The sequence below is a fragment of the Schistocerca nitens genome, chromosome 9, assembly GCF_023898315.1.
Source record: "Schistocerca nitens isolate TAMUIC-IGC-003100 chromosome 9, iqSchNite1.1, whole genome shotgun sequence".
NCBI classification, from domain to species: Eukaryota; Metazoa; Arthropoda; class Insecta; order Orthoptera; family Acrididae; genus Schistocerca; species Schistocerca nitens.
The window spans coordinates 247,359,954-247,375,197 of NC_064622.1; the positions used below are offsets into that span (position 1 = coordinate 247,359,954).

The 15,244-nt window shown below is 43.4% G+C and overlaps 1 protein-coding gene across 1 annotated transcript; it reads left to right on the top strand.

The window, feature by feature from the left end:
• The first annotated feature begins 230 nt into the window (after positions 1-230).
• Positions 231-14,769, top strand: LOC126203661 (cuticle protein 7-like). The gene is made up of 4 exons (XM_049938028.1): positions 231-273; positions 3,244-3,390; positions 9,893-10,088; positions 14,603-14,769. The coding sequence occupies exons 1-4, from the start codon at positions 259-261 to the stop codon at positions 14,665-14,667; spliced, it is 423 nt and encodes a 140-aa protein (XP_049793985.1). The 5' UTR covers positions 231-258; the 3' UTR covers positions 14,668-14,769.
• Positions 14,770-15,244: the final 475 nt, after the last annotated feature.

Sequence of the window (15,244 nt, forward strand, 5' to 3'; positions counted from 1 at the left end):
TCCTCCGAGCAAGTTACCCATTGTTGGCGCCTTCGGACAGTAAAAAGGCTTGAGGAATGTGGCTACAGGCCGCTTTCTTGGCAAGTGCTACTCTATGTCTGCTCGTTCTTCGCCATTAACACACATGTAACACCTCGCGGGGATCAGCAAAACGATAAAAAGCGGAAGTCTGGGTCTCTGTCTTGTATAAAAGGGGAAACTCAGGCAGTGGAGAAGCAGTCGATCGCTAGCACCACAACGATTCATACCACTACAGCAATGTCTCGTGCTCAGGTAAGAGACCGACCTACTGGGATTCGAGGCTGATTCCTTTGGATGTCGTGGGCATCCGAGGGAGCCTCGCTAGCCTGTCTAGATTTTATCAAGAGACGAGCTTGAGAATAGCTTTTACAGATGCACAACTCCCACGGAAGTGTAATTATGCTTTATCATAAAGATAAGAAAAAATTCTAGAAACTTCCTGGCAGATTAAAACTGTGTGCCGGACCGAGACTCTAACTCGGGACCTTTGCCTTTCGCGGGCAAGTGCTCTGCCAGCAGAGCTACCCAAGCACGACTCACGCATATATGGAGTGGTTACTTTCGCTCTTCAGTGGCCTTATATGTTCTTTGTACTTGATATTAACATTTCTTGCAGTTGATCCAGTATATTTAGAGTAGCAGTTCATATATTCCTGAATGAGACCATGTTCAGTATACAACAGAATACGTAATGTGCAATGAATTTAAATGTGACCTATCAATAGGAAGTCAGAATTACGTGCATCTAGTGCCTACAGAAGAACACATCAATACGTCAAAAGGACATAAAAATGAATTCAAGTGTAATAAAAAGGCGCTACCATATACCTGTAGATAGTTAAATAACTTCTATGTACCGCCAAGACTCATTGCAAATCCCCTAACGAAATAACATGCTCACGCTAGCATGTAACATCGGTGGCTCGCGGTATATCGTCCTATCAGGCGACCTGTGTCACCGATGGCTCACGCTCGACTCTACCAACTATGGTACCAGCAATACTCTAACTACGATGTATTACCTAAGAGCCAGAGCTGTGAATACAATTTTGTGTGATCCTTCAGCGGGACAGCTTTCTAAACATATAATTTGTGATTTCAAAACCAAGCGAAACTAACTAGGTAGACGAATAAGACAAATAACATTAACAATTTTGTGGGTAGCTCATTCACAGTTAGAGCTAGTGATTGACACATGTAAGCACAAAGGATTATGTATTGTGACACATTCTGATTCCTGAAGACAACTTTTGCCAAAACGCGCTAATGTATTTGTTTGATAAGAACTGAAAGTGTTGTACAGGCGGAACACTGTCATAAAACACTATGCAAATGCTGCAGCCATTTTGAAGCGTAACTTTTGCTTTTAAAACCGATGATCCCTGAATCTGTCAATTTAAAAGTAAAAAAAAAAAAACAAAAAAACAGCTCAATAGAATTTAACTGAGAACATCACAATCACCCAGTGGGATAATTATCCACAGTGGTTGGGGATTGTGCAGCCGAGAGGGGAAAATTGTTTTAAATGTACGTGAGTGAAAGTAACTTTCACTTAAACTAGCTGCTAATTTCTGATAGGAAACACGTAGATGGAATTGATATCATTTGCATATCTGAACAATTTTTAGAATGTTCATTTCGTGGTTAAGCAATCAACACAAAGACAGCCTTGAGGCGTCTTCTCCAATACACGCAGCATGATTTCAAACAGAGCACCCAGCACACCCGCGGCACAATTTTTGTCTTTACGTACTTCTCTACAGACGTAATTGTGCTCTTTCCTACGTGTAGAAAAGTACCAGTACAGTGATTATCGTAATTCTTAACGTCACAAATGCTGGAAACATCCGATACCTCTTATGGCACTGGTGTTTCCCCCTTACTTCTGATTTTCAGTTTCTTCTTTTCCGGCTTCCAAGTAATACACCCACGTACAGCTTTCCCGTTCTCGTTCCTCATTCAAATCTGTTGTTTCCTCTTTCCATTCCTTACTTTCCTGTTCATTTCAGCCTCTTTCAGCTTAATTTTCATCGGGGGTGCACACCTGTTCCCCTACAGGGTGCCATTACCCCAGCCTGATATTACATACTAACACGATCAGATTCCGTATATTGAAACACATTTAGTAAGCAAACCCATGCAACGATGAAATGAATTACAGTTATTCTAACATTCAGATAAAGTAAAATATCAGTAATAACTGTAAGCATTCCTTCCTATTTTTAGTCTGCTGAAAATAGCAAGAAATTGGTCTGTTCTGTTTGCAACGCACGCACGTATTCCACAGATCAGACGGCACCTGTGTTCTTTTTCCGACTTGTCACTTACAGGAATTAGAAAATGGGTTGCAGTAGTTGAAAGTCATCTGATTTACCACGAGGTTCAAATACTGGATGGTACCATTACCGTTACTGTTTACTAAATCTGGACAACGTGACTACGGTGAAATTAGAGCTGTGAGATGTCAAACAAAACGAAAAGTTAGAATTACATTAATACCTTCAGCTGCTGACGGGCGTTGATACTCGTTTATCAACTGGGACAGGTGAAAATGTAAGCCTCGACCCGTACTCGAACCCGCGATCTCCTGCGTACATGGCAGACGCTCTTTCCATCTGAGCCACCGAGGGCTCAGAGAATAGTGCGACTGCAGGGACTGTCTCGCGCACGCCTCCCGCGAGACCCACATTCTCACATTGTATGTCCACACACAACATTCGTAGTGTCCCTCTCCAACACACTCATTACTTGGTGAGAACATTCTTACCAAGTCCCGTAAGAGTTCGGGTACTTCTTCAGTAACAGAGATGTATTTCACATTAGGGAAGATGAACAAGTGCTCATAGTTCTTAAGGTTTTCACGTTAGAGCCCTTGTTTACTGGACGTATTTTTCTTGTTTTGAACCATATTACCACCTCCGAAAGTCGCCTACCTTAGAATCTTAACAGCAACAGTACCGGTGTATGTATTCCACTGTCAGAGGTATCAGAAAGATTTTCGCACATAGCTCGTTTTCGGACCAGGGTACCTCGCCTGATACACTTACCCATCTCATCGTCCCTGAAAGATTGTAACTTTTACCCAGTATATGAGAGAACCTGAGTTAGTGTTTTGCAGCTAAACAAACACTCGGAAAGAAATGGGGCCAGCTATCTCGGTGAGTACGCGAGGAAGCCCTTATTTGTTGCCCGTGTGCTGTACATGGCTGTATCTCGTCGCAGGTGTCCGTGGCCCTGATGCTTGCGATGGCCGCCGTCAGCTGCCAGCAGGCGCTGTGCTGGCGCGGCCGCTCCTACGCCCACCAGACGGCTCCTGTGGTGGGGCCCGCGCATCGTGTCAGCGTCGGGGCTCACTCTTACGACTACGTGGTGAGCAACATTGTCTAGCTTCCATTTCATTTTTTTAGCTCATCTGCCTCTTGACTGGTTTGATGCTGCTCGCTGTCTTTTTCTATCTTGTGCTAATTTTTTCCCGTCTTCGTAACTACTACATCAAACGTGTTTCACAATCTGCATTGCTTAGACCTATTGTTATTCCCTTCTATGGCTCTTTCCAAAATAATGTTAACAATTACTCGGTGCTGTAATAGATCTTCCACTAATTTATTATTTTATTTTATATACATGTCTAGTTCCGAGGAACCAAACTGAGAAACCAATGTCCGTAGTCCCGGAACAAGTCAGTACATCAGAAAAGTTAATCATGAATAAAACAAAAGGTACACGAATCATCTACTGATAAGCTGCTGAGTCTATGGCATACTCAACAACTTAACACAGAAACGTGCTTGATTTTTTCCAAAAATCTTCCGGTCAGATCATAAGGATTGATCCATGAGGACATTCTTCACTTTGGACATGAAAATGCAAGGGTCACTGCTAAAATTTTTGAATTCTTGTGGTAGCTTACTGAAAATGAATGCAGCAGTGTACTGTACATATTTATGCACAAGAGTCAAGGAAGTGTGATCCAAACGCAGATAGGATGTCTGCCTAGTATTAGCTGAATGAAAGCTGATAATTCTTGGGAATAAGATCACATTGTTAACAACAAACGACCTTAAGGTAAATTTATATTAAGAGGCCAGTGTCAGAATTTCCAGACTCATGAACAAGTGTCATCAAGATGGTCTTGAACTTTTACCATACATTGCTTAAACCGCCCGTTTCTGTGCCAAAAATACCCTTTGTGAATGGGTTTACCCCAGAATACAACGCCGTATGTCTTAAGCGAATGAAAATATGCAAAGAAGACTAACTTTCGTGTCGGATTACCACGAAATGGAGATACTGTTGTAATGGTAAATATAGCGGTATTTAGTTATTAAACAAGATATTGAATATAGGCTTGCCATCACATCTTAAAACTGTGAAAAATTTGTCTTATTTTGATTAGTACCAATTTATTTTCCTCAACCCGTGAACTGCACTATTTGGTGTACTGCCTATATTGTAATCATCATCCTTCTCTAACAAGCTGTGTCATCACCAAAGAGAAATATTTTAGAATAACCTGTCATGTTAGAAGGCACGGTGGTTCCATCACTGACCGCTGAGGCAGCCTCCTCTCATCAATGTCCCAATCAGACCCCCCTTCACAGCTGTTCTCATTTCTGGCCCTTCTTTTTGTATGGGTATTTCCACAGACTTCTTCTCTCATCTATTCTGTTTAGAGATTGTTACATCTTACTGACTAATTAAATTTTAACTTTCTATGGTAGTGCCGCATTTGAAATGCTTCTAGCTTTTTCTTACCTGGCTTTCCTCATTTACACATCAATATCTGATACCAGTAGAGCTCTTTTATTGAAGAAAGCTTTCTTAACCTGCGCCACTTTACATCCACCATTTACTTACTTCCCATATAGGAGAATGCTTCCCACTTCTTCCATCACTGTGTCATTCTCAATTTTCATGATGAGCAAGTCTTTATTCTGTTGTGTATGATTCTTCGCCTTTGTTATTGGTATCCTTACTCATGATTCTGTGCTAAGTATGCTCCCCATTCCATTCAACAAGGCCAAGTTTTCCTTTCATCCAGCCAGAAACGTCACGTCCTCTGTACGCACTGCACTTTTATTTATCCGTAATTTTGCTTCACTTTCTTCAGTGCGTCTTCGACTTTCAAGTTGAATAACAGAGATGGTACGATGCATCCCTTCGCAACATGGTATTATCTTTCTTGGCCTTATTTCCACGTGGGTTTTGTAGATGTTTCAGAACACACTATCTCATAAAAAGTGTGCGGACTCCCTTACGTATTACGGAATTGACGGCTAGATGTCACGAGAGGGAGACGCGCCAGTGTAAATGGAGGAGGGAGGTATTGTGTTGTCAGGTGAGAAGCAGTAAAAGCAGAAACGCTCGGTCAGCGGAGCTCAGTGACTTCGAACGTGAACTAGGCGTTGGACGTCACCTGAGTAACAAATCCATCGGGGACATTTCAACCCGTCTGAAGCTGCGCTAGTCTTGGTGATATGGTTCTGAAGTGGAAACCACATCTAAACAAAGACCAGGCATCCCTTAATGTACTAACGGACGGAGATGTCAAGTATTGCAGAGGGTGGTTGCAAAAAATCGAGTGAAATCTGTGGCAGAAATCACTCGAGAGTTCCACAGCCCTGCCAACAGTCCAACTAGAAGAATGTTGTGCGTAGAGAGTTAAAAAGATTCGGTAAAATGGTGGAGCTGCTCTTCATATGCCACACATTTCTGTACTCAATACTAAAGAGCGACCCACTGGAGAGTGGGTAGATGGAAACGGCTGATTTTGATTGATGAATCACGCTACATTCTGTGGCAATCAGATGGAAGAGTTTGAATTTGTCGAATGCCTGGAGAATGTTGCCTGTCATCAAATGTTGTGGCAACAGTGAACTTTGGAGAAGATGGTGTTACGTTGTGAAGATCGGATCCCCTTATTGTTCTCAAGAAAACTTTAAATACGGAAGGATATGAATGTATGTTACAACATTGTGTATTGCGTACGGTGACGATGATTCTTTGTATCAGCGTGATAACGGACGCCGACATAACGCACCCTGTCGTAAGGCAGCATTTCTGAGACAATGGTTTTTGGACAATAAAATTTCTGAAATGAAGAGACACACCCAGAGTTTCGACTTGAAGCTATAGGAACACCTTTGTGATCTTTTGTATGTCGATCCTTCTAACTGATGGTCTATGGGATTCGGCCGATCAGGTACGTAATGAAATGAAACACCTGCAGCCGTCGTTTTGATGTTATTTTTTTGTATTGAAACCAGTTTCGGTGTCTCAGTACGCCATCTTCGTCTTCAGCCTCAGTTAAGCTCTGAAGATGATGTAATGAGTCACCGAAACGAGTTGCAATATGATAAAATAACATCAAAACGACGGCTGCAGGTGTTTCGTTTTATTACATTTGAGATGAGTTAGAACGTGGACTTCAGACCCGAGTACCTACCATTACTCTCTTTCCTGGCTTCAGTCTTGCTCAAGAATGGGCTGCCATTCCTCCTCAGAAGTTCAGGCATCTCACTGAAAGTGTTCCCAGGAGATCTGAAAGCCTTATAAAGGCGAAGTGCGGACGCACCCCATCTTATAGTCCACTAATAGATGTCCGGATATTTTTTTTATCGTATAATGTACTTGTGTCTCACTGAACTCCATTCTTAAAGTTTCGACAAGTGTGGTCTTTGTTTCACATGTAGATACAACACGCCGTACACCCCACTGAATGTTCTCTGGCTCACATCAAGCTACGAATACGAATTCATACAAGAGGGTAAAAGTGATAACATCATGGATTTTTATTGTTCTGACCACTCAACAGAGGAAACGAAGTGAGACAGAACGAAGCATGATCATAGAGGCTCCCTAGACTTCATAGAAATTATACGTGCCCTTAGATCCACTGTTAAGATATTGCTGTGAAGTGTAAACGGCAGGGAAGTCTGAGGTTTTTGACGTACGAATAAATTAAATGTAACCACCGAAGTTCGTAACAACCTTTCGTGAAACGTCCCTGTCCACTACTTCAGATAACTTTTGTTCTTTTTCCGAAAGGACATAAGGTAAAGTACAGAATGATCAGTCAAAATTCTTTATAATTCGGTTTGGTTGGTAATGCCATTGTAGAGAAGCTGCTCGTCACACAATGAATGCGTAACACAATTTGCAATAACACTAAAAGCGTCATCACTGTCTTTTGCAACAGCGTATGAAGATTTTAGGAAGAGATGAATCACGGTATTTTGATGTGCCCTGAGGTATCTGTGGTCCTGGCGTATAGCTCGCGCACACCAATACTCACGGTTCGATAGCAAAATGAAAGCAAGTTTTTATGAAAATGATTAGGACTACAGGATAATTGTCACCCGGTGGCAACAGTTTGGGATCGGACCTCGGCAATTGTGCCCGCAAAGTAAGGATCATTCCACTGTAGTTCGAGGAAAATCGAGTGGATTTGCTGGATTGATCTACTCTAGTGCCGAGTGACTAACGCCAAATAGCTTTACGGTGAACTAGAACGTCGGTTGCGTACCAGATCAACTTACACCTACCTCTCGTGAGCAACGATAAATATGGACGTGCATGTTCATTGTAACAGGACTTAAACGTAATTCTCATTTGACGATTAAACTGTGTTGAATAGCATAAGGATTATGTTCGTATTATTAAGATCGTAATTGCCTTTGGAACTAACCGCAACAGGTGTTCGGGACATTCGGCCAAATAGCATGTTATAATACAATAGGGCTTGACATGAGGTGGAATTGAAGTATGTGCAGTTTATCTCAATACTGTAGCTTAGCACATAGTTTCTCTCAGAACACCTGACGTACAGGTACAAGTGATACAAGATGTATCAAAAAGAATCATCCTATAAAAAAATCATAACTGCTTTGTTATTTGAGATATGTGCGTGCACAATACACCGTTGAAAAGAGAAAACTCTCGAGTTTTACATGGTTCCCGCTAGGTAGTAGAGTGTGCGCCCATTTCAGTTCTAGAAAAAACGGTGTCGGGACAACAGAAAGCGTTTTGTGCTCTACATTTTGCGCAGTGCCGGTGGGTAATAACTGTTGAGCGTGACTTTCTTACTAGCTATGGTGTGGATCCTTCTACAGCACAGGACATTAGACGATAGCATGAACAATTCAGAGAAACAGTTTGTTTGTGTAAAGGCAAACCACCGGGCCCGTCCCCGAGTGTCTTACACAGACGTCGAACGCATCTGCTATACTTTCACAAGGAGTCCGCAGAAATCCGTTCGCCGCGCGGCTCGACAGCTCGACGTGCCCCTGATGTCCGTCTGGCGTGTGTTGTGTCGACGTTTACAGACGAAACCACACAAAATTCAGCTACTGCAAGCTCTTCGTGAAGGTGACAAACAACAACTTGTGGCCCGCACCTCGTGGTCGTGCGGTAGCGTTCTCGCTTCCCACGCCCGGGTTCCCGGGTTCGATTCCCGGCGGGGTCAGGGATTTTCTCTGCCTCGTGATGGCTGGGTGTTGTGTGATGTCCTTAGGTTAGCTAGGTTTAAGTAGTTCTAAGTTCTAGGGGACTGATGACCTAAGATGTTAAGTCCCATAGTGCTCAGAGCCATTTGAACAACTTGTGGTGTTCTGTAATTTCGTTCTTGGCAAGATGGAGGATGACAGTTTTTTCCACACTTAGTGTTTAGTGACGAGACAATATTCCATTTTAATGGAAAGATGAGCCGTCGTAATGTGTGAATTTGAGGTAGAGAACAACCACACAAAGTTGTACAACATGGGAAGGACTGGCCAAAATTTAACGTGTTTTATGCACTTTCACGGGAAATGTGTACGGTCCATTTATCTTTGGCGAGAACACAGTAGCAGTAAGCACATATCTCGATATGCTTGAGAACTTTCTCTTCCCACAGTTGGACTCTGATTCGAACGACTTTATTTACCAACAGGATGGGGCACCACCACACTGGCATCTCGAATTGCGGGAATTTTTAAATCAAAGGATTACTGAACGATGGATCGGTCGCACTGGACCAAATGATCCAGCCTTACGTAACTGGCCTCCAAGATCACCACACCTGACTGTATGTGATTATTTCTCGTGGGAGCTTCTAAAAAAAACTCTGTTTATGTGCCTCCGTTAACAACAGCAGTGAATGAACTGAGGCATCGCATAACAGCAGCTGTGGACGCTCTAACTCAAGGCATGCTCGCTGCAGTGTGGTAACAATTTGAATACGGTATTGACAAATAGCGTGCATCTCAAGGGGGGCATATTGAACAGTTATGAAAAGGTATGAAAAAAAACCTTTTTCATCAAAAAACATTCATTGTATATGTTTATTAGTTTCAGAAATATAGATGTGCCAAATCGGATGATTCTTTTTGATACACCCTGTATTATGGCAACTATTTGTATTTATATTGTTTTCTCCGACTGGTATTTGAGTGATAACTCGGTCTGTTGTTGAGAGAAGAAGTCTTGTTGGCATAATAACTCAATGACAATATGTCGCCATTTGGTGCCATTGCTTTCATCAGGCTCTACTCCTGGTCCTGGGAAACCGTACAATTGCACAGAGTAATAATGCCCTCTCACCAAACCCTGTACCACGCGTATGAAGTGGTTTGGTTGTACCTCTGATGTTAATGCTTGACAGGCTATGTAGGATACAGCAAGAGCGACAACATAAAAACGTAATTGTATGCTCTAAAGTGTAACCTGACTTGGGTGGTCGCTACGTGTCTACGGCAGGCAGTCCTGTGTCTGTACTGATGAAACCGTAGTATACTACTCTGTCGGTCTGGTAGGAAGAAGACAGTTGTCGGTGGACGTGTAAGCGGGTAAGACAATTGGGAAATTAATATTCAAATATCCTTTCCTTTGGCAGGCGTACCCGAAGTACGAATTCGAGTATGGGGTGTCTGACGGTCACACAGGGGACCACCACTCCCAGAAGGAGCACCGCGACGGAGACGTCGTGACTGGCGAGTACTCGCTCAAGGAGGCGGACGGCAGCGTGCGCACCGTCAAGTACCACGCCGACAAGTCCGGCTTCTACCCCGTCGTGCACCACTCGCACCACGGTGAGTGACTAATACCAAAAATGTCAACTCGTTTGTCTATTCCGAAGTCCCCAAGTCGTAATTCAAGACAAATAACAGTCCAATCGTCTCTATATCACTGTTGAGACCAGAGGACGGCATTGCTTGACTAGGCTCGGTACAATCGGAGGCGGCATGCACTGAGCTTCGCCAGACCCTTTAACTGGTTTACCCAGCCGCTTATATGGGAACCAACAGTCATAGGTGGATTCTGAATGATGCTACTGCTTGTCATTTTTCAGATGGCACATCTTTGCCAGAGGTGACAGTCTGACACTTGCCGACTGGGTCAGCCATCCACACAACCACTACCTATATCTTCCCCAAAAATTGCTGAACGTCAGTAACAGTCTGCTCTATTAGACGATTCACTTCAAGCCAAAGTGGATCTCATTTTCTGTAAGGCCCATCCAAATCTCTTGGTAGTCTCGGGAAGCTAGAGATAGAGGTTCAAGAACGCTCCTTGCTTGCTAACTCATACCAGAACATCTATAAGAGCTAGTATTTTTAATACACTGCTTCACTTGTGTACGTATACTTTACCACTTTGATACGAGTTTCATTTGAGTTTTGTTGTTACTGTCTCACACTTATTTATAATACTCCAGCCCATGGAGTATATTCATCATCTTCTTAGCCAGCATTCATTTACTTTTCTAACATGAGTTTCACAGTCGCTAGAGAATTCACACTTCTTTCTTTCCTTCTGTCCCTTTCTGAGCGTGCATCTGATGCAGTGCATGCGTTTTAGATAGCCCAGTAGCCTTTAACACGTTGTGACTTACTACGTTTCATTCAAAAGATAATTAGTGTTTTTTGATTTCCGATTCTTAGTCGCATCGGTGTCCACAGGTGTGACATTTCTGTTTTATACTGTCGGCAGTCCAACAAGCGAACAACACAATTAGATTTTTACTCAAAGTGTTAAAGAAGACGATTAGGTCTTTCATCGAAATATTAGACATAAAAATCCAATTGTCACCCACCTAGAAACCCGTAGGAATATCTATCAACTATTGTTTTTCTTCAGCAACTAAGCTTTTCGTTGTTTACCTCCTGTACCTGAAATTTTCATTTTCAATTTTTTATTTCTGTTTTTCAGCCAATCTCAGTGCGATATTCAAACGTGTTTTCCATGTCTCTCAATGATTCGTAAACATGCAGCCCGTTTGATGTCTATTTATAAGGCTGTGGTTGCTTACTGCTGTTCCGTTATGAACTTCCTGTAATGAAAGCTAGTGCTACAGAAAGAAAACTGGCTGTCCGTACTGCACAGAACAACGTGAAACATTAAATTATTCGATGATATGGAAAATAAAAGCATTAAGCAAGATTGTCGTAAACCAGAAGTTAAGATTTATTGTTGTGACTTCGCAAGACAGCCAAGTCACAATGAGAGGAAGCCGAAAGGCACGCGCTTAAACTCACGCAGGCTGGTGTGAGGTCTGAAACAGGATACGTAATGAATGCTATAAAGAAAAGTACGTAGCTGCTGGAATACTTAACTTTAATCCACAATTGGTGAACATTGGTTTTGTTGATACAGTATTATCATCTCAATATAACTTGGTGATGGCGCCTTGCTTGGCCGTAGCAATTGACTTAGCTGAAGGCTATGCTAACTATCTTCTCGGCAAATGAGAGCGTATTTGTCAGTGTGGCTTCGCTAGCAAAGTCTGCTGTACAACTGGGGCGAGTGCTAGTAAGTCTCTCTAGACCTGCCGTGTGGTGGCGCTCGGCTCTGCTATCACTGACAGTGGCGACACGCGGGTCCGACGTATACTACCGGACCGCGGCCGATTTAAAGCTACCACCTAGCAAGTGTGGTGTCTGGCGGTGACACCACATTTATCACTTCCGTTGCTTTTCACATGACTGTAAAATGAGTTGTCCAGGGATTTAAATGTGTCGGAATAAGATAAATTGAAATGATGATATAAGGTACAATAGCTCTGCATCTCTTCCCATGCAAAATTCAAACCCATCAGCCATTAAGCTCCAGGGCCATGGAACAGCTGTTGTGTTCCTCCACCATTATTGTCCACATAACTGACGGACAGGACTTCGATGTGATTATGCTTTGTTTAGCAACGAAACCAAGTATCATTTCAATGGGTTCGTTAATAAGCATTTCGCGTTCGAGAAATCTCCTCACCATCAACGTGTGACCGTGTGGTGCGCAATGTCAAGTCACGGGATAAACAGCGCGATGTTCCTTGATGACACGGTGACTACCGCACTCTCCGTGAAGGTTTTGGGAGATGATTTCATCCCCATTATCCACATTGACCCTGATTACGACAAGATGCGGTTCATGCAAGACGGAGATCGATTCCATTCAAACAGGAAAATGATGTCCTGGAGGAGAACTTTGGGGACCGCATTCTGTCCCTGGGTTACGCAGAGGCCACTGGCATGATCCTCGATTTGACGCCATATTCTCCTGATCGAAAGATATGCGACTCCTTTTTATGGGGCTATGTTACAGACAAGGTGTACCTCAATAACACCACAGCCATTGATAAGCTGAAAACAGCCATTCAGGAGGTCATTGACAGCATCGACGTTCCGACACTTCAGCGGGTCATGCAGCATTTCGCTATTCGTCTGCGCCAAATCATCCGCAATGATGGCAAGCACGTCGAACATGTCATAGCCTAAAACCAAAAAAACACTTTTATATGTTGGATAAAGTGTGGGCACGCCGTAATTTCTAACTAATTTACGTTCTTTTTCATACATAAACATCAAAAAAATTTTGCATCACCTCGGTTCCGAAAGTTCCGGAATCTGAACAGAAAATTGGAATAGAGATCAACATAAACATCATTTCCGCCCTTTTTATGACTCATGAAAACCACACCGGTACCTCTAATACACAGTAGCACGTCTTCGGAGGTGGTGGTCCAGATTGCTTTTCACACCAGTACCTCTAATACACAGTAGTACATCCTCTTGCAATGATGCAGGCCCGTGTTCGTCGTGACATACTATTAACAAGTTCATCAAGAAAATGTTGGTCCAGATTGTCCCACTCCTCATCAGCGATTTGGCATGGATACCTCAAAGTGGCCGTCCGGTGTGGCCGGGCGGCTCTAGGCGCTTCAGTCTGGAACCGCGCGACCGCTACAGTCGCAGGTACGAATCCTGCCTCGGGCATGGATTTGTGTGATGTCCTTGGGTTGGTTAGGTTTAAGTAGTTGTAAGTTCTAGGGGACTAATGGCCTCATATGTTAAGTCCCATAGTGCTCAGAGCCATTTGAACCATTTGAACCCTCAAAGTGGTTGGTGGGTCACGTCGTTCATAAACAGCCTTTCTCAATCTAAACCAGGCATGTTCGATAGGGTTCATGTCTGGAGAACATACTGGCCACTCTAGTCGAGCGATGTCGTTATCCTGAAGGAAGTCATTCACAACATGTGCATTATGGGGTTGCAAATTGTCGTCCATGAAGACCAATGCCTCGCCAATATGCTGCCGATAGGGTTGCACTATCGGTCGGAGGATGGCATTCACGTACCGTACAGACATTACAGCGCCTTCCATGGCCAACAGCGGCGTATTTATGCCCCACATAATGCCACTCCAAAACAGCAGGGAACCTCCACCTTGCTGCACTCGCTGGACAGTGTGTCTAAGGCGTTAAGCCTGAGCGGGTTGCCTCCAAACACATCTTCGACGATTGTCTGGTTGAAGGCATACGCGACACTCATCGGTGAAGAGAACGTGATGCCAATCTATTAGCCATGTTGTAGGGCCCATCTGCACCACGCTGCATGGTGTCGTGGTTACAAAGATGGACCTCGCTGTGGACGTCGGGAGTGAAGTTGCGCATCATGCAGCCTGTTGCACATAGATTGAGACGCAACACGTCGTCCGGTGGCTGCGTGGGAAACATTATTCAACATGGTGGCGTTGCTGTCAGGGTTCCTCCGAGCCATAATCCGTAGGCAGCGGTCATTCACTGCAGTAGTAGTCCTTGGGCGGCCTGGGAGAGGCATTTCATCGACAGTCCCTGTTTCTCTGTATCTCCTCCATGTCTGTACAACAAAGCTTTGGTTCACTCCAAGATGCCTGGACCCTTCCCGTGTTGAGAGCCCTTCCTGGCACAAAGTAACAATGCGGACGCTATCAAACAGCGGTATTGACCGCCTAGGCAAGGTTGAACTACAGACAACACGAGCCGTGTACCTCCTTCCTAGTGGAATGACTGTAACTGATCGGCTGTCGGACCCGCTCGGTCTAATAGGCGCTGCTCATGCGTGGTTGTTTACATCTTTGGGCGGGTTTAGTGACATCTCTGCACAGTCAAAGGGACTGTGTCTGTGATACAACAGAAATGTTCAGAGTCACCTTATGGCTATTCAGTTTACTTAGTTCTCCTGACATTTCTATTTTTTTTATATTGGAGATGTTAAATTTCGTAAATATTTACCTCAATAAATTGTTCAATCTGAACAAGATCAACCACTATCTGCTTTTGTATGTGTTACAGGACATGCCGCAGAATCTGCGATAGGAACATCTGTCGGTGCAGGAAATGGCTTGGGGTATTACTAAAATTCTAAACTTCTTCGTAGGAGAATATCATTGAAGAAACCACCTTCAGCCCCAACCATTTCGCATACCAATCGCAACAACGTGTCTGCATATCAGCATTGTACATACCTGTTATTAATTATAAGATTTTATTTGCAATATGTTTTTTACATTTTTGAGAAATAAAACAATTCTAAATCTCACAGATGTCATTTTGTTTCAAACTTACTTTTTCCAGACTTTGAAGAAAAAGAGGTTTCTTGTAGAACAAGGAAAGTCTGTAACCAAGTCCAAGATTTTCTAGTGTAGTTGCGGAATACGAGATGCCTTTTACCGGCCGACCGGAGTGGCCGAGCGGTTCTAGGCGCTACAGTCTGAAGCCGCGCGACCGCTATGGTCACAGCTTCGAATCCTGCCTCGGGCATGGATGTGTGTGATGTCCTTAGGTTAGTTAGGTTTAAGTAGTTCTAAGTTCTAGGGGACTGATGACCTCAAAAGTTAAGTCCCATAGTGCTCAGAGCCATTTGAACCTTTTTTTTTTTAATTTTTTTTTTTGCCTTTTACCTTATGAGTAACTTACAGACTGTAAATGAACTGG

What these genes read in the sequence shown, in the direction of transcription:
- LOC126203661 (XM_049938028.1), top strand. An exon ending in CTCACTCTTACGACTACGTG is followed by an intron (nt 3,391 to 9,892) that starts GTGAGCAACATT and finishes TTCCTTTGGCAG; the next exon opens with GCGTACCCGAAGTACGAATT. An exon ending in CGTGCACCACTCGCACCACG is followed by an intron (nt 10,089 to 14,602) that starts GTGAGTGACTAA and finishes TATGTGTTACAG; the next exon opens with GACATGCCGCAGAATCTGCG.